At 45.0% G+C, this 27447-nt stretch overlaps 1 protein-coding gene across 2 annotated transcripts in view; it reads left to right on the forward strand.

The window, feature by feature from the left end:
* The first annotated feature begins 223 nt into the window (after window positions 1-223).
* LOC142803292 (evasin P467-like) overlaps window positions 224-27447 on the forward strand; it is a 115604-nt gene continuing 88380 nt past the window's right edge. For both annotated transcript variants that reach the window (XM_075888420.1, XM_075888421.1), the window contains exons 1-2: window positions 224-317; window positions 14763-14792. In XM_075888420.1, the coding sequence (XP_075744535.1) occupies window positions 275-317; window positions 14763-14792 (73 nt within the window). In that variant the 5' untranslated portion in view covers window positions 224-274. The remainder of the gene's footprint in view (window positions 318-14762; window positions 14793-27447) is intronic.

Below are 27447 nucleotides of genomic sequence, written 5' to 3' on the forward strand. Positions count from 1 at the left end.
AATTTAATTACCTACATTTAACCTTCGTAAGAATGTCAAGTGATTTATTGTCAATAAAATACGTCATATATAATTCCAAGGAATCGTGATAGAGTAAGCACACACATTTAAAGGACAAATGCGCTACTTGATCAGTATAGTTTTTTACCCCTTGGTGACCTTCTAATATCGAGTTTTTTAAATGAACCTAGTAGTAGGAAGGATATAAATACTGCATTTTCGTCTCAATCGGTACTATTAGTCGTAGGAAGTGAAATCTCACTTATTTAGCGCTATGGCATTCAAGGCTTGCATTACCGCAATAGCCGTGGCGTATGGTGAGTTCATTTTGTTATTATGATATATTCATACAAAGCCGTTAAACTACAGGGTTGCAGGCATGTTTACAAGAGAAGAACTTACAAGTTGAATTAGTCTACATGCCTTATTAGCTCAAAATAACTAATAATGTCTTACATAACTTATAATGACCGCACTGCAGCCGATTCACTATCAGTGGGGACCCACAGTGCTGCAAAGCACGCAGCCAAATGCCAAATAAAAGGCAGGATATTGAGGACGCTTCCAGGCTTCGAGTCCACCCGTATCATCAACAAATCTCTGTCCCCAAGGAAAGCCCATTCTCTGACTGTCTTTATTTTGGTCCTACTGTTTCCATGCTACGTTTCTACGACTAAACATAACATTTGTCAGGGTCGTGGAGGGTGACCAAGCAGTTTATAAGTCGCCGATTGCACTGCAAGTGTGTTCATTGATACACTGGCACAACACTGTATGTGTGTCAGCCTAATCGGCCTGCTAACCGGCCTAAGCAGGTGGGGGCATATCACATCATTCTTTGGGGTAAATATTTCTTATAACAGTGAGCGGTCAGCAAAAAATAATAAACAAAACAATGTTATGGAATTGAAGAAGCGCCTCATTTTCCGTCGTTTGTTTTCTGATTTTTTTTCCGTACGTGGCGCTGCCCCACACTTAGGGATTGTCCGAAATTTCGGTGCCATGAGCGTGAATAAAAATTAGGGAGCCTCAAGTTTATCTTTAGGATTTGGATGCGATAGCTGTAATCTGTCCTTTGAGCGTATTTGAAACACTTAGTGCGTCAAATCTCTTCGGACTTGGCACAAACCCACTACGTGGCTTTAAAGAAATACGTGCAGTAGTGGGTGTCTTCCTCTAGGAGGTTACCGGCTTAAAATCATAAAGTCATCTTGACAATCACATGTTATGACGTCCAAAGGTAGTGTAAGCTTGCACCACACCTTAATACTGCTGTATTTTGTGTTGTAACACGAAGCCTGTATACAGGATGCGTGTGTTTGTAAAGCATAACACTTACGCTCACTGCCTTTCGAAGCAGAGGAAGTTATTTTCACTGCATGCATATCTAAAGTTTACAGTTATTGCTTGAAACGATCAGGATATGTATTTATCAACAATACAGATGCCTTGTTTCTTTATCATTTGCTACGTTTTCGCACACCACAGATTACTAAATAGGATAAGCGTAAAAACTCGTGTGTGCCAGCAACAAATGTGTCAAATCCAAATCTCACCATGAAATATGACAAGATTGTTCCCTATAGGGCTAACTTCCAGTCATACACAGTCCTAAATATCTGGTTGCACACTTTTTTTTCGCACGTGGAAACAAATATGTAGTAGCCACCAATGCTCAAGTAATTTACAAAAAGACAGGATATAGATATTTACTCTCGTTCACTAAGCTGGTTGTTTTCACCAATACTACCAGACTTCACACCCGTTCTTGAAGTTGAACTATTCATAAATATTTTATCGCTACACAAATAAACTTCAACACCCATACTGTTTTAATCATTACTCTGTCTCAGTATGTACGTCACTTACAACTTCATCTGAATCAGATGCCTTGAAGACGTTCCTTACACTACTTCCTCCACAGCGGAAGCTCTTAAAATTAACATGGGCACGTTCCCATTGTGGGTTAGAGTTGAATAAAATGGTGGACTTATTATCTCGAGTGGAACTGCATGGACCAATATTTTTCCTCTTTCCAGTAGTGGCCAGTATTAGTGTCTTAAGAAGTAGAAAACTTTCATGCTGCACAGATGCCATATAATTAGCAACATCATGAACAGAAGTTAGGCAATTGATGTTTCAAGCAAAACCGAGTGGTATCATTCTAGGCAACTCGAAGTAACGCCAACTAGACTAAAATATAATGTTCCTTCATTGATTATATCTTCGCGCAGGGGCTCGTCTAGTGATATCGACCTTAAGTATCTGTTGTTCAGAAATGAATCGATAAAGCATTATTTTAACACAAAAGTGTTTTATGCTGGGGCCCACCACGATTCCTTAACGTATTTCAATCACGGATATGACGTTGTAAAATATTTACTGACACAATGCGAACAAAAAACGCCAAGGAAAAAATCTGTAGCGGAGCATCTAACGAGCGACCTCGCACTCCTCAGCAGGCGACGCTTACCACTAAGCCGCTGAGCGGCCCTTCAATTTGTTACTTGTGATTCGTTACTGCAGCATTCATTCCTTCGGCCTTATGGTGAAGCAATGCACAAGGAATGCTCAACTGCCTCTTCGAGAACAGGTCTCACTTTCATGTTACACCGATTCGTAAAAACGGCGATCAACCTCGTTTTTTTTTCATATCACCAGTACACATAGGAAACAAAACGACTCATTTTAATCCAATTCACTAACCTAGGGCCAACCTTCACCAATGAAAATGTGCTTCTGTTTAGTGCTTCAGCTCTGAGCTTCAGCCACAAGAATTTGTGCGGCGCCGCTTGCAATCACCTTTGCAAAACAAAATTATGCGCCTCAAAATTTATATCTGTATATGTATTATTATGACCTTTACAAGCAAATTGAAGACAAATTTTATACGTGGTCGATATTACATAATATAAATTCAAAATTCAGACTATACTGTCTGATTGAGATGACAAAAACAATTATTGTACTTTTTCTGTTTTTAAGTGCGTTCATTCCTTCATTTCTATAAATTATTTATTATTCAAAGGTCTAAAGCTTCTCATAACCAGTTGCTGGCCAATCTCTATAATTATGAGCCATAGATGAGGCATTATCATACTTGTGATCACAAGCAGACGCGTGGCTGTGTGGTAGAACACAAGCTTGCCGCGTACCTGACCCGGGTTTCATCTTCATTGAGACCGAGAGATTTTAGAGCGAGTCTCATTAAAGCGGCAACCGTTCGTTTTTTATTGTAATGCGTAACCTGTCTTACGTTTTGACCTGCAAGCTGGTGCCACTGGAAGGCTTTTCCTGTGTGTTCTTGAACAATAAAAAATTCTCAGTTTGCGCGTTAACTAAAAACTGAATTCTCCTGTCTCTCATTCGTCATTAGCAGCCACTGGCATGTACATTGAGCACTATCTGACAAGAAAGGGTGCTACGCTATACTCGCTGGGCGTAAACCTCCTTGGTTTTAGAAAGAGTTAGCGAGCGTTGGGCCGCAGTGCCATGAATACAGTCAACTAGTATACACCATGAACTCGACGTGGTTTAAGGTGGGAGGTAGACACGAAGCAAAAGCTCAGTTCTCCAGTATCGAATTGCCCATTAGCAGCCATGGGAATGCACATTGAACACTATCTGACAAAAAAGGGTTAATACGTTATGCTCGCTGGGCGTAACCCCCTTGGTTTTAGAAAGTTCTATCAATTCTAATCAAAGCTGATAAAGACTTTCCAATTGAATACACCAAAACCATTATGGGGGCACCAGGTCACGAGGGTGCCACCGGGAACCAGTTTGCGGATGAGGCGTCGCGAGGCTTCATAAATCACCGAGCTTCCTTGCACACTGCAATAGAGCATTCAACCCCCCTAGACCCTAACTTTGGTACAATTTTCAGTATTACAGGGACAATAGAAAACTGTAGCCAGCATCGCATAACAAACACACAGCAATGGAATCGGTGGCATCATGCAGAATCCAAACAAACACATACACGAACTTACACAGGCTGCATGTATTCTACCCCACAGCATACAGAGACATATGTCCATGGTGTGGGGCCACACCAACTCTGTTTCACATCACCTGGGAGTGTACGCATCGCAATGAAGAACACCACAAAATGAACAACACAGTGGAACAATGAGTGGAACAATGGTAGACACTGCTGTCCATCTTAGCCATTGTTGATCAACACTCACTGGTCCAACTAGTAGAGATGATGGCTAGGGCCAGCGCAGCCCTGGAATAGGGGCCCGACCATTGGGAATGCTCCGCGTTATGCGCAAATAAAGTTCTCTCTCTCTCTCTCTCTCTCTCTCTCTCTCTCTAGCAAGCGTTGAGCCGCAGTGCCATGAGAACAGTGAACTAGTATATACCATGAACTCTAGGTAGTTAAAGGTGGGAAGTAGACACGAAGCGCAAGCCGTTAGAAAGTGTCCGTGTGCCACCTCTCTTTTAGTCCTTTGAATGTCCGCTGTATGGCGGCGCTTCTATATGCGGAATAAATATGAAAAGATGCGAGATGGTGGTACTTGGAGTGTTGACTAGATGGACGAACGGACACGCCGACAGATGCATGGACGGACGCACGGATGGCTGCACGAACGGATGGATGCTTACACGGACGTAGAGGCGGATGCATAGACGAACGCATGGAAGGACACACGAATGCACGTGCAGACGCACGAAGAGATGCACGAACGGCTGGGCGGATGGACGCACGGACAGTCACACAGACGGACGCATAGACGGACGGAAGCAAGAACGAATGGAAGGACGGATGCTTCGCTCCACTCTTCATTCTTCACCCCGTGAATATGTGGCCACTTGCTATTATGTATTTCATTTGCACGTTTTTCTAAGTTTCGTTCATGCACAAGATGACTTATTGCTCACAACCAATGACGCTGATATCGATGCTAATGCCGGAATTCCTAGGAAACGCGCTCTTTCACGCTACTCCTTTAAATTTTTGCGGTGTTTGCAGACGTTTAGAAGCCATTATACTATGGAAGTTCTTTATGGCTGCGTCCACCAAGCCTTCGCTGTCATATTTCCACCACGTATCTTACATCGTTAAAACGTGCAAGAATGCAGTACATACAAAAAAACAAACAAAAAAGTAGCGGAATTTCGAAAACTGTAATCGAACCCATAATCTCGCTGTCCACGGCGGTTGGAAGCGGCTGTTTAACGGACTACGCCACCAGCGCATTTGTGAAACGCCCTTATGATGAGCCTTGTACATGTCACACTCCTTCGCTCTGCACCTGCGTTCTTTGTTTGTCGGGGTGGTGATACCGCCCAAGAGCGGATAAATTGTGACAATTACGCCGCCATCATTACAGCAGATCGGCAGTAGGTAGTATCGACCCTACTTAAAAAACAGCTTAGCCTGGCCTCTACAATAAGCTTTGAAATTGTTTCTTGAGATGATTTCAGAGGCCACAAACAGAGTTTGTAACCACGATGCTCTAGGGCTGATTTGACTGGCTAAAGATGCAGGTAAATCTTTTGTCTTTCGAGTTGTATCGATGCAAGTTACGTGCTTCGTCTTTTGCGCTGCATTAGCGTGTGCAGTGTTGTGCAGATTATATATGCACCAATGGTGTATCTCTGCCATCTCCTGATATCAGTGCGATGACACCAAATTCAATATGAATTAAAGAAGATAGGCTCAACAAAACAAGGTAGAAATAAAGAGATAGTACCATGCTACGAAACTCTATTGTCATTTGATGTGGGAGCATGAAGTAAAAGCGTTCGACTATAGGGCAGCGAGCTCTGCAGGAGCCAAAATGTAGAGAATTGCTCACATGTGCAGTTAAGACATCTTAGATAACGCAGGAGAAAGGAAGTCCTGCGTGCGTCTCACCGAAAGACAGAGTGGGCGACAGTGGCTCACCTTGACGCAACGTTCAGAAGCCAGAGGATGACAGCAGGAAAGAATATTTGCTCGCGTTTTTTTGTCACCGTATTTTGGGCCACCCTGACCCATTGAGCACAGTCGTGCTTCCTGCCAGGCACTGCCAGTCCGCAGCAACGCTGTAACCAACGTTCGCGTTTGTCTAGGCCGTTTTCCGGTTGGAGTCGTGGCGGTTTGCCTTTTGCCACCGGCATGTCAGGGTGGGCCATCGGTAGCAGCTGCCGCAAGGGCTCCCGAGAGTAGTTCAACCGAGTTATCACCTTGGTCACTAGGGTGTCGGGGAGTGCTGCCTTAGCGGTGACGTATTCAGGTGCTTCCTGCAGCACAATGTCAAGTAACGACAAGAAAAAATGAGAAAGCCTTCTGCGTATGTTCGGCGCGTTGCTAGTAGGCCAACATCTTAAGAACATCTCACCGATGTATAAGCTATAAGGGAGCGTTTGTTCGTCCACCACTTGAGTTGGCCGCGAGGCAGTGTTGAACACGTTCTCATATATAAGAAAGAAAGCTCGTTCCCTCTTCCTTCGTAATCTTGGGCACTGTTATAATTACACGTTACTGCAATGCGAAACGAAGTAATCTCAGTTACCTTTCGGAAATTAGAACTTGTCATGACATTAACGTTACCTTTGAATTTTCAATAAATACATATTGCCGGATAGTCCTGAAGCGTATATTCTGAGGTAAAGTACAAATATTCAGTTCCGCCTTCAAATGTTGGCGACTCTAACTGAAGAAACCGACGTTAGCACTGACGCAAAGAACAATAATGTGACTAGTAATATTAGGAGTGTGCAATGAAAGTCGGGGCTACAGTCAATAAAGAGAACATTGGCAAGCTATCGCAGACGACGAAAAACCTGATTACGAGACGTCAAACCATAGAAGTCTCCACTGCATTAGGAAAAAAAGAGCTGGCGGAGCTGTCAAAGTTAATCAATAGACGTAAGAGAGCCGGCATTAGAAGGTATAACACGGAAAGAATCAATCATGCTGCAAGGAGTGGAGAAGCCTAAAAACCGTGAAGACAAAGGTGCATGAGCGAAAATTAGATGTCTGCATTACGAGACAAAAATGAAAGACCACAAGCAAATTAGATAGGATAGTTGAGGCAGCAGAGGCGTTCTACACAGATCTGTACATTCCCCGAGTCACGCAGGCTGATATAAGAATTAGCGATAACACAGAGGAAATCGACATCTTACCAGTAACGATAGAGAAATAACCAAAATCGTAGAATGAATGCAAACAGGTGAAGCCGTTGGTAAGGATAAGGTTAACAATAAACCTATTGAGAGATGATGAAGAGGTTGTGTTATAAAGAATTGCCACTTTTTACACAAAGTGTCTCTTGACTGAGAGAGTACCTGAATTTTGGAAAAATGCCAACGTAATCTTATTAATATAGGAGCGCAGGTCAGCTATTTGAAAAGTTATAGGCAGATTAGCTTACTGTCCGTTGCCTACAAGCTATTTACGGAAATAGCAGCTAACAGTATGTAATTACAATAAAGTTCAGTGATCCAAAAGACAAAGTAGAACTTCATGGACGTTACTCAACAAAATACTTTTACCATAGTAATAATCAGGTTATACGTAACTGCGCAAAATGCAATCAAACCTTATTTATGGTCTTCATAGATTACGAGAAGACAATATGATTCAATTGACATATGAGCATCGTGCAGGCACGCAGGAAACAGTGCATCATCGAAGGCTGTATAATTATACTGCAAGAAATGTACTCTGAATCTGCAAGCACTATAGTCCTTCAGGAAAAAAGAGATAGAATAGTGACCCGAATCGCGCAAAGAGGGTAGACAGGATCTCTCCAATGCAAATGATAGCTTGTTTACAGCACATTTTCAGGGCCTTACAGTGGCAAGAGCTAGCGTTGAGAGTTAATGGATAGTAGACTAGTGACCTGCGATTCGCGGTTGACAGGGGATCGGTGAGTAACTAAGCGTAAAAATTACAACTCGCCGATATTGCATTGGACACGGAAAGCTGATGTGTTGGTCTGATGATTAACATGCATAAAAAAGTAATGCGTAACAGCCTCGGGAGAGAACAGTGCTTTGTGGTGCGGGGCGACAAAGTGATTGATTGATTTGTGGGGTTTAAGGTCCCAAAACCACCATTTGATTATGAGAGACGCCGTAGTAGAGGGCTCCGGAAATTTTGACCACCTGGGGTTCTTTAACGTGCACCCAAATCTGAGTATACGGGGGGCGACAAAGTGGAACGATTTTGATTGATATGTGGGGTTTAACAATCCAAAACCACTATATGATCATGAAAGACACAGTAGCGGAGGGCTGCGGAAATTTTTGACCACCTGAGGTTCTTCAACATCATCATCATCACCATCGACCTGACTACGTCCACTGCAGGACAAAGGCCTTTCCGATGTTCCGCCAGTTAACCCGGTCCTGTACTTGCTGTTGCCAATTTATACCCGCAACCTCTTAATCTCATCTGCCCACCTAACCTTCTGTCTCCCCCTAACCCGCTTGCCTTCTCTGTGAATCCACTCAGTTACCCTTAATGACCAGCGGTTATCCTGTCTACGCGCTACATGCTCGGCTCATGTCCATTTCCTCTTCTTGATTTCAGCTATGATATCCTTAACCCCCGTTTGTTGCCTAATCCACCCTGATCTCTTGTCTCTTAAGGTTACACTTACCATTTTTCTTTCCATTACTCGCTGCGTCGTCGTCAACTTAAGCTGAACCCTCTTTGTAAGTCTCCAGTTTTCTGCTCCGTAGCTAAGTACTGGCAAGATACAGCTGTTATATACCTTCCTTTTGAGGGATAGTGGGAAAATACCTGTCATTATTTGAGAGTGCTTGCCAAATGTGCTGCATCCCATTCTTATTCTTCTAGCTACTTCAATCTCGTGGTTTGGCTCTGAGGTTATTACCTGCCCTAAGTCGACGTAGTCTTCTACAACTTGAAGTGCACTGTGCACTATTACCTATCTCGAAGCGCTGCTGTTTTCCAAGATTGTTGTACATTATTTCGTTTTCTGCAGATTAATTTCAAGACCCACCTTTCTGCTCTCCTTGTATAACTCCGTAATCATGATTTGCGATTCGTCTCCTGAGTTACTCAGCAATTCAATGTCATCGGCGAAGCGGAGGTTACTAAGGTACTCTCTATTAACTCTTATCACTAACTGTTGCCATTCTAGGCTTCTGAAAACCCCCTGTAAGTGCGCGCTAAATAGCATTGGGGAGATTGTGTCCTCCATGCCTTACACCCTTCTTGGTTGGTATTCTGTTGCTTTCTTTATGAAACAGTATGGTAGCAGTTGATCCCCTGTAGATTACTTCCAGTATGTTTATATAGCGCTGAAGGAGTCCGGCCCGATCCAGACAAGCTTGCCGCTGTTGCCGAATTACCAGCTCCTGTCGATAAGAAAGCCGTCCAGCGCTTCCTTAGTTTGTGCGCCTACTATCACCGGTTCATTCATGGCTTTTCACAGATAGCAGAACCTCTGACTCGTCTCACAAGGGACGACACGCCGTTTGTCTGGGAAAACGAGCAACAAGCAGCTTTTGATGAACTGCGACAGCGCATGCAATCAGCACCCGTTCTCGCTCATTTCGACGATGATGCTGACACGGAGGTCCATACTGACGCTAGTAACGTTGGGCTTGGTGCAGTGCTCGTTCAGCGTCAAAACGACATCGAAAGGGTGATAGCCTACGCCAGCCGCTCTCTATCCCGTGCCGAGGCGAATTATTCTACTACGGAGAAAGAGTGCCTCGCAGTCGTGTGGGCAATCACCAAATTTCGCCCGTACCTTTATGGTCGTCCCTTCAAGGTAGTGACGGACCACCATGCCCTCTGCTAGTTGGCAAGCCTGCGCGACTCTTCAGGACGGCTAGCACGGTGGAGCTTGCGGCTGCAGGAATTTGACGTCACTATCGTCCATAAGTCCAGCCGTAAGCATGAAGACGCTGACACACTGTCACGCGCACCGCTTCATGTCGTCAGTCAGGAAGCAGAGGAAGACGAAGACTTCCTGGGCGCCATTAGCTCATCAGACTTGAGTAAACTGCAGCGGGATGACGCAGAGATTCGTCCGATCATCGATCATTTAGAGGGCCAGGGCACAATCATACCACGTCATTTATCCCGCTCGTTGCCGTCGTTCTGCCTTCGAGAGGGTGTGCTGTACAAGAAGAACGCTCGTTCGAACAACCGTACCTACCTCCTGGTGGTTCCTCGAGACATGCGAGACGACGTCCTCTTCGCTTGCCATGACGAACCCTCATCCGGTCATCTGGGCTACTCACGGACACCCGCCAGAGTGAGCGAGAGGTACTATTGGTCAGGACTTTCGGCAAGCGTCAAGAAGTACGTCAAGAGCTGTCGGGAATGTCAGCGCCGAAAGCAACCATCTGTTAAGCCAGCTGGTTTGCTTCAGCCCATTGAAGCACCCTGCACGCCGTTCGACCAAGTCGGCATGGACATTCTCGGGCCATTCCCCCTATCTGCGGACAGCAACAAATGGGTGATCGTCGCGACCGACTATTTGACACGCTACGCTGAGACGCAGGCGATCCCACGAGCCACGGCTTCTGAGGTAGCACAATTTTTCATGCGCCACATTGTGTTACGACACGGTGCTCCTTCCAGTATAATAACGAACAAAGGGACGGCATTCACGGCGCAGCTTATGGACGAGGTTTTCAAACTGAGCAACACCAGACACCGAAAGACAACTGCGTACCACCCGCAAACCAACGGACTTACCGAGCGACTGAATAAGAGCATCGTAGACATGATCTCAATGTACATGGACGTACAGAACAAAACATGGGACCGGATCTTACCTTACGTGACCTTCGCGTATAATACCGCCGTGCAAGAGACCACGCGATTCACGCCATTTCGGCTTCTCTACGGCCGCGAAGTGCAGATCATGCTGGACTCTATGCTACCGTGTCAAGACGAAGACGAGTTGGCAACTAACGCCGATGAATGCGCAGAGCGTGCTGAGGAAGCCCGGCAGCTCGCGCGACTACACATCGGCCAGCAACAGCAGGCAGACGCATGACGCTATAACATCCGCCACAGTGAAGTATTTTACAACCCCGGAAACCAAGTTTGGGTGTGGACGCCCGTCCGCCGCCGTGGCCTTAGTGTAAAGTTACTGAGCCGGTACTTTGGCCCTTATAAAGTGTTACGTCGCGTCAGTGACGTGACCTACGAAGTGGTTCCGGACTCAACATCGCAGGCACGGAGTAGGACACGACCGAGGTCGGATGTCGTTCATGTGTTGCGCATGAAACCATTTATTGCGCGTTGTTCATAACTTTTTTCTTGCCGTACAGCGTTCTTTGTGTTATTTATTTATTTTTATGAACTTGCTTCTTCGTCCACTGATTTTTTTTATATTGGCACGCTCGTTAATTTCTATTTCTACTTTATCCGAGTTTCCAATTTCTTTTTTTCCACGTGCCTATGTCGTAACATCGTAGTGGTTCTATGTACTTTTCTTTTCCCCTTTTAGGACTTTTTTTTCTTTTCGAAAGGGGGGATAATGCCACCCACACGTAATGGGTCGACTGCAAGAGCGGCTCTACCATCTGGAGGAAAGAAAGAAGATTTGCGTGTCTCTTCTCGGCTCGAGAACCAGCCACGACTGACGCATCGTCCTAGAGCTAGCTACCCGGTCGTTCAATATATCCCCCAGTACTTGTGACTCATCGTGACAATATACTTCATCGATGCCCTGATTCCGCAGTGTCTGCATGACGGCTGATATTTCTACTGAATAAAACGCCTTCTCGTAAGCTATGAAGGCTATATATAGTGGTTTGTTATATTCTGAGCATTTCTTTATTACCTGATTGATAGTATGAATGGAGTCGATTGTTGAGTAGCCTGTTCAAAATCCTGCTTGTTCTTTTGGCTGATTGAATTCTAATGTTTTCTTTACTCTGTTAGCAATTACATTTGTAAATAGCTTGTATATTACAGAGAGCAAGCTAATCAGCCTGTAATTCTTCAAGTCCTTGTCATCTCCTTTCCTATGTATTAAGATGATGTTAGCGTTCTTCCAAGACTCTGGTACTCTTCCCGTCAGTAGACACCTCGTAAACAGGGTGGCTAGTTTTTCTAACTCCAAAGCTCCAAAGCTTTTCAACGTGCACCCAAATTTGAGCACACGGGTGTACAGCACTTTCGCCTCCTTCGGAAATGCTGTCGCTGCAGCCGGGATTCAATACTGCGACCTGCGGGTCAGCAGCCGAGTACCTTAGCTACTAGACCACCACGGCGGAGCAAGTTGTAAAGGAATACGTCTACTTAGGACAGGTAATAATTGCGAAGTTGAACCATGAGAGCGAAATAACTAGATGGATACGCATGGAAAACAGCACATTCGGCAAGCATAATCAATTTTAAATTGTAGTGTACCACTCTACCTTAACAATAAGTTATAGAACAGCAGCATCTCACCGGTACTTACTTAGGGAGCGTATAAAGAGGGTTCCGCCTAAATTGAAGACGACGCAGTGAGCGATGTAAATTAAATGATAGGTGTAACAACGAGAGGCAGGAAGACAGCATAGTAGGTCATGGTACGCATGAATGTAAAAGATGTGATATAGTAGAAATTAGAAAAAAGTGGGCGTGGCTAGACCAAGTTGCGCGTAGGCAGGACAAGCGCTGGTATTAGGACAAGTGAGAAGACTCCAAGTGGAGGCAAACACGTGAGAAGTAGGCAAATTACTAGGCGGGAAGACGAAATCAGGACGTTTGCACGCATAGCTCGTCAGCTGAAAGCACAGGAGTGGGTTGATTGATAGAACATGGAAGAGGCATTTGTTCTGTAGTAGGCGTAGCTGGGCTGATGATGATGATGATGACAATCGAGATGATGACGATGATGAATATTGAAGTGATTCAGCATTATCAAGAAAACATCTTGAAAGCTCGCATCGAGCTACAAGTTTTGAAGAAATTTGAAAATACTGGCAGCAGGTTATATAAGGTAAGATGAATCGAATAAATGCTTTGGGACAATTTTTTGAGACCACCGGACAAGCATGTATACCTGAAAATTTTGTTCACGTTAATGTGAAGTGCCACACTTGTTGCACTTTTCTAGTCGCTCTTCAAAGGGGCTGTAAGGACACTACAGTTTATTAATCAAAAAAAAACTTTATCCTTGCACTAATCTAATAAAGCTTATTGCACGAGAAACCGAAAGAAAGACTGTGGCTAGGCTTAAAATGACTTCAGATTTGTATCTCAGTGAAGTCTTATGTTCGCAGCTGGCCAACATGTTGCTGCGTACTATTCTCACTGCTCTTCTCTTTTTTCTATTTCGATTTTTTATACGTTTACTATTACATCTGTGTCTCAGTTGAAGCTAATGCTCCCCTCCATATTTCTTTCCTACCCAGCCTCACTACCTTTTCCAATAAGTTTGTTTTATTACACTATACAAGCATAAACCATACTCTGCTGGAGTGTGGGCAGCTTACAAATGAACGCAAACCCAATGAATTCCACAGTATCCCACATTCTTTGGATGTTCACTAACCTAAGAGGTATCTACGAGCGAATAAAGTGTAGGCTAGAATATCTATATTGGTGAGGTGCTTATCCTCACCGCCACTGTAGTCTAACTTGAGAAAATTTTGTTACATTTATATATTTGCTCTAAAGAGGTGAATGTTTATTCGTTTTTGCTATGTGTTCGCTTTTGAGCCGTGTTACGAGCATTTGAACATAGTATTTCACTCTTCTCAGTGGATTCAAAGCGTCATGCCTCTGATTACCATGAAAGAAGAAAAACTAGATAGCTGAGTGGTTACGACGCTCGATTTAGAATTGTGCAAGGTGGTTTCAAATCTCACTTTACAGCGAAGTATTTTTGTAGAGAATTTTGTATTTGCTCTTTTTGTACTTCTCTCTCATTGTATAGCTGGAACAACGGGATTATGCAATAACTCCACTCTTGGAGGTAATGCAGTGCATACCACACAAATTGGCACACGTGTTTTCGGAAAGAAGCAGAAGAGGGTAAATAGAACATGTGTTGGTTCATGATGATGATAATTTTCTTTTTACGACCGATGGTGAGCATCTTGCGTAGCAACTTTACCATACACAGTTAACTTTCCTCTCCGCACGCGGCTATTCTCCGCAAGGCACGCTGCCCTGCGCCTCTTGTGGGTACCTGAAAATGAAAACCAAGGTGAAGCGTTGTCACGTGACACACAAGCGGTACATTCTTGTGGCGTGCTTGCGCACGACTTTTTAAAGCTGTGGAACATTTGCAGCAGGAAGACTGTTTCTTCAAGCCTACCTTCGTATACGTAACGAGTTAGCCCTACAGCTCTAGTGACCCTAAACGGAACGGTGGCGTTCCTACGTTCCTCCCAAAGGAGCTAATTCCTGGATTGTCGTATATTCAAAGAGCATTTTGTACAACATGACCACAAACGCAGCTTGAGAAGACTATCTGCAGCAATATTCCGTGATAACCTACCCACAAGAAGTTATTTCTTGTTTTTTTCATATAACAATTAAGCGTCTTGCGCAACATTTACCACACGAGCAATAATCACTAGGAATATTTTCACGATTTTTATGTCTACGGGTACAGCAGGCTGCGTCCTGCTATAAAAAAATACGAATCAAATATTTTGGAGACTCAATGTAACTCTAACATACGCTCCAAACATTTCACTTTCTGTCGCAAAGCACTCTAGCTCAGGAGAGTGATACACTATTTGAACAGCTATAGGAGACATTGGGCGTAACTATCAAGACGAATACGTATGCACAATTAAGCGCAAAACTTTTTTTTTCATTTCAGTGGTGCAAACTTTATGTGGTGCTGATTCGAGTAAGTACTCAATGAAGCCTCTTTCTTTAGTTCTCTTCTTAAGTAACCTAAGTATAGTTCTGGCAAGAAGAATGAAGTTTAAAGATGCGCCGTGTACCATAAATTTTATATTTGTCATACTTACCGATTCTCTCCCAGTATGCACCGCACTATCTACAGCAAAGAATTTGTCTTTATTGAGTATTATAAGCAGTTTATTACAAGCAAACCTGAAAAACATTCACTTGCTATGGATACCTGACCACTGTTTGATTTATCCAAACGAGATGGCAGACTCGTTAGCCAAAGCATCTTTAAGTGGACCACTCTTACCTATTTTACCTAATTTCGCCTATGTAACAGCACTCAGATATAGGAATGCTTGTTTGCACAAGGAAATAAAAAATATATCATTGGATAAAGTCAGAGACTTTGTACATTTAGATTTTGCTGGAACAAACAGTGGTGTATATCTCGGCAGTTAGTAATTACAATCATCAAATTACGATGCAGAATTCGGCACCTGAATCACTACCTACATAAAACTGGACTAACAGCATCTCCCCTGTGTCTCTTTTGCAAGGAGTCAGAATCAATCAATAGATAATTTCTTTTTATTTTGTCAACGATATTCTTATCAAAGGAAAAGATACCTGGTCGAACCATTTGAGAAGCTAGGTTTAAAAATAAACGTGGAAGTAATTTTATGCTTAGGAGGGATTACATTAGGTTATAGCCACAGGGAGGTTTACTCTGCCGTGTTTGCGTACTTAATACCAACAAAAAGATTACCTTGTTAGTCTATTGTTATAATTATTTACGGCTACAAGACTACCTGAATGCCTGACTTAGCACACATGATAATCCTGCCGCCTCTTGGGCGATCCCCCTTTGTGGGCGAGTGCCAGCAAAGCTGATAGCTCATCATCACCATTTGAAAACTGTTCATAGAAGTGGCAACTACAACAATGTTTTCAAGCACATGTAGAAAAAAAAATGAACATATTCATGGATGCTACAGAATTTGCCAGAGCGTGGTATTCTCTGTAGCTTGATTGAAAAGAGGTAAGGCACTATAGAGCTGATCGTCTTAGCCGCTATCTAATTGGTGAGGCTCTGATTCCTGATTCTCCGTTATGGTACAAACGTGAACCGTCAACAGTGAAATTTTGGAGGATAACTCAATTTCCTGCAGTAACACCTGGAATATTTAACAATATTAAACATTTATGCTGCTGTTTCGTTTACATGTAGGAGAGTAAGTTGAGGCACAATTTATCTCACCACAGCCACAATCGAGCGTAAGCTTTGAGTAGTATGCACAGTATGCCTAAGCACGTCCAAGTGGGCCAAAAATGCCAACATACTTGCACGCGTACGTCGGCAACTCAATTGGAGCTCACTAAGACTCACTAAAGGCATATATTTTGTACTATGGGCTCACTAGTACATAGACTCACCAAGAGTTTCCTCGACAGGGCTCACTCAAACTCAGACTCACCGAACTTATTCTCAATCAGACTTACTCATTCTAACAAGCATTATACTTTGTCAGGCTCTCTCAGACTCGGACTCACGGCCTTATCTGACTCTGAGTGAGCTTGAATGAGTCGACTCCTGAGTGGATTAGGTTAAAATTAGCTTTTTCTAAACGCTGGTGTCACTGCTGCTTATCAACAGTTTATCACGTAACAGGTGATCAACATTATGCCTTTTGGTCTGGTATATTCAAGTAGCAGTAATCTATAGTTTAAACCTAATAACAATCCTTCCATTGAATACGCATGATTCACAAAAAAATACTTTTAGCAAGAACACTCCGTGAAAAAGATCGTGGGGTGAGTTCATAGGCCCCCTCGCCTCCCCTCACCTCACGCTTCTGAATAATCAATATTTAAGTGCGCATCAACCGTAGTGCGTTGAGATAGGCCTTCAGTAAGGCGTATGGCGAGCAAACAGCGTCGATCGGCAATAAAGGTGGAGCTCACTCAGTCTCCCTTAATCCACGTATTTGCGCTTTCGGACCCACAATGCTTTATATTTCACTCAACTGAAACAACTTTGACTCAGACTCGCTAAACTTTTTCTAAGGCGGGTCACTCTTGCTCGGAATTACTAAAATATTACATATTGACTCGCTCGGACTCTCACTGATGTCCGGATGCAGGTCTGAGTGAACGCGAGTGAGTTGACCTTGCGAGAGTTTACCGACCTATGTTTGCATGAACTTATATGTGTAGCTGCCATCAGAAAACAATGGATGAAGTTCTCCTGACATCCAAAGCCTATTTTTTGCAAATATAATGTAACACTAATGCTTATTTCAATACATAATTATTCGGCTACTAACGCGCGACGTAGCGGCTTAGTACTGCTTTGTGGCTTGTGATACGACACAGTTTATTAAAGCGAACATATCAAACTACTCGTAAATATATGATAAACACACCTCCTCTGAGGTCTTCGGTGAATTCCACTGCATAAGTACTTTCATTTCTTCCCCACCTATATTGTCGGCAAGCAAACTTGCCCTGTTCAGGCAGACATAACAGATGCTATACTTGTATGCATATAACAGACTTACTTGAAAAACTAAATACCAAGTACAGCAATGGGTAAAAGGTTTTTACTTAAAACAGTTGACAGACCCCACGTTGAGTGGGAATTGATGATATCCGATGAACAAATGAGGAAGGTTGAATTGTCCCATTACAATCAGCACAGCGTTCTGAAGCGGACGCAAATTGTGCTGTGCGTGGCTTTCATGTCCTTATTTTTATGTTCGGACGTGTCGTCTATTCGTCGTTCGTCGTCTATTCACGTCAAGTAATACAAAATTGGTATATGTTGAGCTAGCAAAAGGGCCGTGAGTGCGCTATGAGTTTAGCATGTTGTCATGCTATAAATGCCACGCATATTTTGATAATTATGTTTGGATGTGTCATTTACCTTCTTTGTTCTATCACTAGATTAACAAATTTGGTATATGTTCAACTAGCGAAACGGCCGCGAGCACGCTAAAGGCGGAGTATGTAGTCATGTTTAACATGACACGTATGTCACAATTATCATGTTAAGACGTGTCATTCACTTTTGTCGTCAATTTGCGTCACGTAATACAAAATATAGTATATGTGAAGCTAGCGAAACGGCCTCGAACGCATAATGAGTGTGAGATGAAGTCATGCTGTGCAATGACACGCATGTCTTGATTATCATGTTTGAAAGTGTTATTTACCTTTGCCTACGATTCCCGTCCCATAATACCGAATTTGGTGTATGCGAAGCTCGCGAAACGGCCGCGAGCTCATCATAAACGTGTATATTGTATTTGCTTGCATGACACGGATGTCAAGATTATCGTGTTTACACCAGTCATGTATATTCGTCAACCATTCACGTCCCATAACACAAAATTAGGTATATGTGAAGCTAGCGAAACAACCGTGACTGCACAATGAGCATAGCTTGTAGTCATGTTAGTACATGACACGCATGTCATGATTATCATGTTTGGACGTGTCATTTACCTTCCTCGTCCGTTTTCGTCACGTAATACCAAACTTTTTTATGCGAAGCTAGCGAAATGGCCTTGAGCGCATCATAAAATTGGCATGTGGTCATGTTGTTACAAGACACGCATCTCATGATTATGGTGTTTGCATTAGCCAAGTACCATCGTCTTTCATTCATGTCACGCAATACCAAATTCGGTATAGTTGAAGCTAACGAAACGGCCGAGGGTGTCATGAGCGTATCGTGAGTCATGACTTACATGACATGCATGTCATGATTTCTATGTTAGAGTCTGTCACTTATGCACGCCATGCAGTCATGTCATACCATTCGAAATTTTCAATATATTATGCGAACTGAACCACCATAAGAGCAGCAAGACCATGAATTGTTTTTATGACTTAAATATCATGATTTTCTTTTTACGACTAGTCACCTATACTTGTCGTAAACTCATGCTGTATCATACCAATTTTGGTATCTATACCAAATCGAAACGGCCAGTAAAGCTATATGGCATAGGTGGCTACATAGATATATAGACAGACTCTCGAAGTCGCCGAAGTTCGCAAGAAATCTTCGCATTTAAAAGATTTTGGCTTTCTTACTTGAAACACGTTACCGATGCGCACACTTAAATTGGGACGCATTAAACTTAACGTTAATATTACTGCACAACTCAAGGGTGCACAATACTACTTTGTAATATATTCATGGAATGTTTCACTACATGAGCACTTGAAAGTTCCATTGATACTTTTAAACATATGTAACAGCGTTCTGCGAAAGAATTTTTCAATGGTTTGTAGGATTTACTGCAAAATGCTGTGGTGATAAGGAATGTATTCACTTATGCTTCGTGTTTTCCACATCACTGGACACCATTGCCGTCGCTATCATTTTTCGTATGAAATTAACGTATTGATAACAGCTCACCACGCATCGTGGGTACTACTCGCATGTAAATGCTGGCGAGAGCAGACTACGAACGCGGTTATAGTGGAAATGACACAGGTCTTTTATATCCGTTACACCGAGGGTGCTTTCAGCATCGGGTCGCGTCCTCGAGCAGTGAGGAGACACTTCATCCGTCTTTCGTAAGAGGCTTGAAGAGACTCCGAAAGACCCAGTGAGGGGGGGGGGGGTTATCACACAAAGAGTGTTTTCGCGGGCGCTATCTCAACAAACACCCGGAAACCTACGTAAACTTTCTGTGATCTCAACGCTTACTTCTCGTTTGAGGATCTCAGAGCACAAAAACTGATTCGGTATCTGTCATAAACTTCTGAACAGGCATTTTGTTGAGTCACGCGAGATCAGATTTAAAAGATCTAGGTGCATGTCTTACTATGCATCGAATTGCGTACAGTGCTGCATCCTTAAGCAAAAGCGCAATTTATATTGCCACCTTTTGCCAACGTTAACTGTTGCTTCGGCTGTGCATCGAATAGACTCAAATTAACGACATTATGAAGCTTTATACCTATTCATATTAAAACACAGGGTGGTGCCGGTGCGTTTTGAAATGCATACCACTGAATTTACCGATTGCCATAGAAGTGCAATATTTAAGATATCTTTCAGCTGTAGCTGCTTCTAAGATGATGATATCAGATGCACACAAACCAGCGTTTACTGGGCAGAGAAGTTAGAGAACTTAAGGCTTACAATCAAATCTTTTTTTTACATTTTGGAGTTTGTAACTGCTCGTCGATAGCAGATGAATGCGCATTCTGAACCGACATAAGAATGAAGAAATACGTCTGACAATGGAGACATGGCTTAATAATAGTGGTAGCTCATGCGTGCGCCAAATATAAATTAACTGGATGGGTGAATAAATCTATTGTCCTCTGTGGAAGAGTGGCTAGTGTGCTTGACTGCTTACTCGAAGGTCACAGGTGCGATGCCATTCGACACGGTCGCATTTTGATGGAGTTGATATTGAAGAAGCCCATGTACTGTGCAAAGTCAGTGCACATTAGGGAACATCAGATACTCAAAATTTCCGCAACCATACACTACGACGTCCATCATGATTATATCGTGGTTTTAGGACGTAAGATCCAGCATGTCTGTGAAGATGAAATCAAATGCCTTAAAAGTTTGTTTCATGCAGACCCCCACACTTGCCTGATTGATATATTCGCACATTGTGTGGTCATGCACAGACAAGACTTGGTGCCTTGCTTATTTTGCACGTTTGGTGATCATCAGTTCCTTGTATTAGTTTGTAGTATCATGACCTCACCTTCTTGTTGCCGTGTTTGCAGACATGTCTTTTTAGAGCAAGAAGGAGACTACTTATGACGGTATACCGACCATGGATCAACCAAACTTGTGGAGCTCACTTAGACTCACTAAACAAATACTTTTTGTGCTCAGGCTCACTGGAAATCCAACTCAACAAACTTTTGCCTGAGCTAGACGATTTGGACTCACATTCACAAGAACTTTCTTCAACCGAGCCGGCTAATAAAGATAGCTAGGCTTCGACGTTCCAAAACCAAGAAAAGATTATGAGACAAGCCGTAGGTGAGGGCTCCGAAAATTTTGACCACTTTACCACTCTCTGACCTGCACTGACATCACACAGCACATGAGCCTCTACAATTCGGCTCCATCGAAATGTGACCACCACTAGCGGAATCTAAACAGTGGTCATTGGGTGAAAAGCCGAGCACTGTAGCTACTGTTCTGCCAAGGCGGACATCTCACTCGAACACAAGCTCGCCAATACCTTAGTTTCCCAGACTCATTCAGACTTAAACTCACTGCTCGATCCGAGTCTGAGTGAGTCGACTCATAAGTCCGTTAGCCTAGAAAAAGGTTTTTGACCATGGTGTAGTTGCTAATAACACAAATATCTGGCATAATCAGTGCTCTTCTTTGTATTTTTTCACCTAGTATCATCGAATACAAGTAAGATGTGTTTGCTAAGCTAGTAAGGCCATTTTTTCTTGAAAGAGATGACAACATAACGTATAGTTATGAAGACATTCTCTGGGACATTTGGCGGAGGGGAAGTTAAGGCATCCTTCTATATCATTCGTGCCTTTGATTAATAAATATATAAAAGGCTTATGAACAACAAGGCCTTGGAATGTCTGCGAGCAGACGTGAGTATAGACTTAAAATCAGGTAATGCTGATATTGTGGGCATTTAGTATACCAATCCTCTTCATCTGTACATTATCATCATTATCATGTATTGCTTATGCGTCCTCATCGTTGTCACGTATCATCATCATCTTGGTTCGTGCATCTCCGCTGTCGGCTGCCGGTTCCTCGGGCCTAATAAAGGTCTTCCAAACCAAGACTTCATACGTGGTGGAGGTGCTGGGTATCGATCCCAGTACCTCTCGACCACTCTACCCCCTGGAGCTACGTTCAGGTCGCCGCTTGGTCCAGGTGTCCGGAAATATGTCGCACCAAGAAGAGGTCGGTGCTGCAGCCGTTCCTACTCCGCCACCGCGTGCCGCGCCTTTTCACGTCATTAACAGCCCCCAGCGTGAGCCCCATCCCTTCGCCGGTATGCGCGGGGAAGATGTGGAGGAATGGCTGGACGATTTCGAACGTGTCGGCGCTGCTAACCGGTGGGATAACACCTACAAACTCGCTTACGTGTCATTCTACCTCACGGGTGTCGCAAAGACGTGGTTCCTCAACCACTACATCGACATCCTCGACTGGTCCGCCTTCAAAGATCAGCTTCGGCATGTCTTTGGCACACCGACTGTTCGTTCGGCTCTCGCAAAGAAAGCTCTCGCGGCTCGGAAACAGCACATCGGCGAGTCGTATACATCCTACATCGAGGATGTCCTTTCACTTTGCCGCCGGGTTTAAACCTCAATGACAGAGTCAGACAAGGTACGCCAGCTTCTTAAGGGGATTGCACCCGTCGCATTCAATGCCCTTGCAATCCAGAATCCAGCTACTGTTGCTGACGTTGCGACAACCTGTCAGCGCCTCGAAGAACTCGAGTCTATGCGCCTACAACCGGACAGTGACGCGGCCCGTATTACGGCAGATCCAAACCTACGAGACACAATAAGGGTGATTATACGCGAAGAATTAGAATCAATGGGATTGACACTACCTTCAGTGTGTTCCATGCAGTCTTCTTCAACGTCATTGCGGGATGTCATCAGGGAGGAGCTCACGTCCATGACCCACATGGCCCACCTGCAGCCCACTGTCGCTCGTACTCTCCCATCATTCTCGCATGCCGTCGCCGCACCATCAGGCACCGTCAGCTCGACGCCGCCGCCACCAACGTATGCGTCGGTTGCTGCCGCACCTCCCAGAAGCTTTCCCACGAGCTTTCCATCACCACCGCCTGAGCCATCATCTGTCCCTCTCACTGCTCTCTCTCCCGGTGCATCTAACACAAGCTACTACCCTTCTTATCGATCGACTCGCCCTACGTGCTATTATTGTGGCTATCGTGGTCACATTTCACGCTTTCGCTGCAAGCGCCAGCAAGATGAGCGCCGAGGGTACGACATACGCGAACGAGACTATACCGCAGGAACCTTGTACCAGGGCCGTCGTTATTCGTCACCGCCGCGTCGGTCTCCATCTCCGCCAGCATCCGGTGAACTGCGCAGTAGTCATCGATCAACCAGACGCCGTTCACCATCGCCCTACCGTCGCTCTTCTTCTCCTCTTCAACCTGCTTCCCTCGCTTCTGATCGGCGTCCGGAAAACTAAGCGATGCAGTTTTTGGAGGACAAACTGCATTCCAACACAGTACTTCAATTCCTCCAGCGCGCCCTTACAATATGATTGCAGTCTCAGTTGAGGGAGTGGACGTTGATGCTTTGGTGGACACTGGGGCTGGGTTTTCTATTATTCGTGCTAATTTGTGTACCCGTCTTCGAAAAGTCACGACGCCTTATGATGGACCAACACTGGTTACAGCCCAGGGAACAATGATTCGCCCTTCCGCTCTCTGTACTGCCCGTGTGCTAATCGACAACATTCTTCATTATATACAATTCGCTGTGCTATCCCCGTGCTCCCACGAACTCATTTTAGGCTGGGACTTTCTTTCATCAGCTTCCGCGGCTATTTGTTGTGCACAACGTGTCGTCCATCTTACTGACACAGACCACTTGCTTAGTGACAAAACCTACAGGCCACTTCGACTCGTCGCTGCTGTAGACATCGAGTAACCCCCAAACGAACATCAATTAGTCACTGTTTTGTCTAACGACGTTGACTCTGGTGACATTTTGGTCACTCCATCGCCCCGTTGCCTCAATACAGGCATAGCTCTCGCATCAGGTGTGGCTCGCTTCAACAATGAATCAGCTGTCCTCGCTGCTACGAACACCACACCAGATAACATTTTACTGCCGCGGGGCACTACTGTCGCCTGCGTTGCCGATCTGGAGCCCGTGTGCGTCGTGCCTCTTATTCCTGCCTCCCCTAAAGGCCATCTTGGAGATCATACTGCTTCCTCGGCCTTTACAGCAACCATCAACAAGGACTTGACAGACTCACAGAAGCTGCAGCTGCTTGATTTGTTGCAAAAGCATGCAAACTCTTTTGACATTCATTCAGCCAGCCTGGGTCAGACAACTGCTACAGCACATCGTATTCAGACCGACGGAACATCCATTGTGCATCGTCGTCCTTACCGCGTCTCCCTAGCTGAGCGGAAAATAATTGAGGAAAACGTAGACGTTATGCTGCAACGGGAGATAATCCGACCCTCAACCAGTCCTTGGTCGTCTCCAGTGGTTCTGGTGCGTAAAAAAGACGGTTCCGTACGATTTTGCGTCGATTACCGAGCACTCAATAAGATCACTAGAAAGGACGTATACCCCATGCCACGTATCGACGACGCCCTCGATTCCTTACAAGGTGCTGAATTCTTTTCAAGCCTCGACTTGCGTTCCGGCTATTGGCAAATCCCCATGCATGAAGATGACAAAGAAAAAACGGCGTTTGCAACCCCGGACGGCCTATACGAATTCAATGTTATGCCGTTTGGTCTATGCAATGCGCCCGCAACTTTTGAGCGCTTGATTGACACCGTGCTGCGTGGCCTGAAATGGAAGACTTGCCTATGTTACCTCGATGACATTGCTGTCTTTTCGTCAACGTTTCCTCAACATCTGCAACGCTTGGACGAGATCCTGACTTGCCTTGCGGGCGCTGGTCTTCAAATTAACACCAAGAAGTGCCATTTCGCCAGCAGATCTATCAAGGTCCTTGGTCATGTTGTGAGCAAGGACGGAATTCGTCCAGACCCTGAGAAAACTGCTGCGGTGCTTCGCTTCCCTCGCCCTGAGAAGCCGAAAGATTTGCGAAGTTTCCTTGGTCTCGCCTCTTACTTTCGGTGAATCACACAAAACTTTGCCTCCATAGACGCACCACTCCACAAGCTACTTGCTTCTGGTACGCCCTTTCAGTGGTCTCAGGAATGTGAATCGGCTTTCGACAGGTTGAAGAGTGCCCTCACGACTGATCCTGTACTTTCTCATTTTCACGATGGTGCACTGACCTTCCTCCATACGGACGCTAGTGGCCACGGTTCAGGAGCCGTCCTCCTCCAGCGCGACAACTCTTCGCGAGAGCGAGGCGTTGCGTACGCCAGCCGCGTCCTCTCCACAGCCGAGAGGAACTACACGATAACCGAGAAGGAGTGCCTCGCCGTCGTTTGGTCAGTGCAGAAATTTCGTCCCTATCTTCACGGTCGCCTTTTCACAATTGTGACCGACCACCACGCTCTATGTTGGCTTTCGACACTCAAGAACTTGTCGGGACGCCTCGGCCGCTGGATTCTACGCCTACAAGAGTATGATTTCGCCATCGTATACAAGTGTGGCAGGAAACATAGTGACGCCGACGCTCTTTCTCGCTGCCCACTACCAGCGACTCCACTCGAGGTTTCCGCAATCAATTCGCACAACACGCCCTCGGAGTCCACGTCTACGGCGGTTTCCTCTCTCGCCTCTATGGACCAGCTGCCTTCGGACGACCCGCACGATTTTTCTTCTCGACAGCTGGCTGACCCATACTGTCGACGTATTATAGGCTACCTCACTGGCAGTTCCCGTCCACCTAATGCGAGGCTCCGTCGCCAACTCTCGCAGTTCAAGCTGGACAACTCGGTGCTGTACCGCAAAATTTACCATCCTGACGGTCAGCGCTGGGTTCCCGTTCTACCCCGATCGCTTCGGTCCGAAGTCCTCAGAGCACTTCATGACCATCCGACGGCTGGTCACCTTGGTTACCACAAAACCTATAATCGCCTTCGAAGTCGGTTTTATTGGCCAGGTATTACCACTAGTGTAGCTCGGTACGTTGGGTCTTGCACTACCTGCCAATGTAGAAAACTACCCACACCTGCTCCAGCCGGTACACTACAGCCTCTTCTATGCCCAGCCACACCATTTGAAGCTGTAGGCATCGATCTTTATGGCCCCCTTCCAGTCAGTGCTGCTGGAAACCGATGGATAGTAACAGCCGTTGACCATTTGATGCGCTACGCCGAGACGGCATCTGTCACTACCGGTTCAGCTTCAGAAATTGCTGACTTCATCGTCCGAGCCATTATACTGCGTCATGGTGCTCCGCGTGTATTGCTCAGCGACCGTGGAAGGGCCTTCCTTTCACAACTAGTGAACGAACTTCTTCGCGCCTCTGGCACAACTCACAAGACTGCCTCTAGTTATCATCCCCAAACTAACGGCCTCACTGAGCGATTCCACCGCACTCTTGCTGACATAATCGCCGCCTACATCGCAAAGGTCTTCCAAACCAAGACTTCATAATATTATTACTGAAGATGAGTAGATAAGACGATAGGCTGAAAAAGTGGAACTCACACTCACTTCAGAAGTAAATTTGGCGTTTTCGACTCACTATGGAACTCAGGCTCACCACTCTTTTCCTGAGTGGAACTAACTCGTATTCGCACAAACGAAAATTTTCTTCCACCAGACACACTCGAGCTCAAACTCGCCAGTAAAATACTCACCCGTAATCGCTCGGACTCAAGAATTTATCTAAGTCTGAGTGAGTCCAAGTGGGTCAACTCATGACTGAGTCCACCGATATATGATGCTGATGAGCCCCTGATGGGTAACCTATAGGTGCAATCGGATATCACCTTTAGGCTAAGCAACATGAGTTCTTCTGAAACTACGCTATTACAAAAACCAGCGCCACTGGGTACCAGCGTTCAGCGCCATGCCTGATTATGGACCCAGTATGGCGCTGGTACCTGTGCCTCCCAGCGCAGGTACTGGGACGCTGAAACGGCAGTGTCCTAGTACTCTATGCAAATTGGCTTCACAGGGTTAAAACGAGGACGCCCATTCGCCATAAATAAATTAGTATTGTGATATAACGGTGAAGGCAACCTTTATTAGGCTCAGAAGACACGATGAAGTGACCACGCTCAAGGCACAGAACTCAGACAAGCCAAGTCCCCACAGCAGGTGAAGATGACGACCACTCATGATGATGAATATGTGTAAAATTAGTAGATATGCCTAAAGAATGCCTACACTAGCTTCCCCCCCCCCCACTTGAAAGCCGTCATCCTGACCGCAGTTCTTGGCTGCAGTTAAAAGCGAAGAGGAACGCCGTATGAAAGGCTTCATGCGGGATACGTGGACTATTTCTGCTGCCCTGTAGCGGTGGTCCGTCGGAAGAAGAACGGGTGCCACGCGATAATTCACAGGAGACGTTTGCTCCAAGACAGTGTAGGAGCCAATAAAGCGTAATTGAAACTTCTCGCACAGTCCGGGAGTGCGAATAGGTGTAAGAAGGAGGACTTCGTCGCCAGGGCTGAAAGACACGGCATGATGAGAGGCATCATATTCAAGCTTGCGATCCTGTTGCTTGGCTTCAGTGTTGACGCGAGCCAGCTGACGGCAATGAAGTAGACGAGACACGTATTCTTCACTTGAAGATGAACATGGTTTGGCAGGCGAGTGACCGAAGAAGAGGGGCAGCAACAGTGGACGAGGTAGAACGGCGAGTAACCGGTTGTGCGCTGTAAAGAGGTATTATACGCAAAAGTGACAAATGGCAAATTGGTGTTCCAGTTTCTGTGGTCGGGTTTGATATACATCGCTATCTTATCTGACAGTGTACAATGAAAGCGCTCAGTCAGGCCGTTCGTCTGAAGATGGTAACT

Source organism: Rhipicephalus microplus, chromosome 3, assembly GCF_043290135.1.
Source record: "Rhipicephalus microplus isolate Deutch F79 chromosome 3, USDA_Rmic, whole genome shotgun sequence".
Lineage (NCBI taxonomy): Eukaryota > Metazoa > Arthropoda > Arachnida > Ixodida > Ixodidae > Rhipicephalus > Rhipicephalus microplus.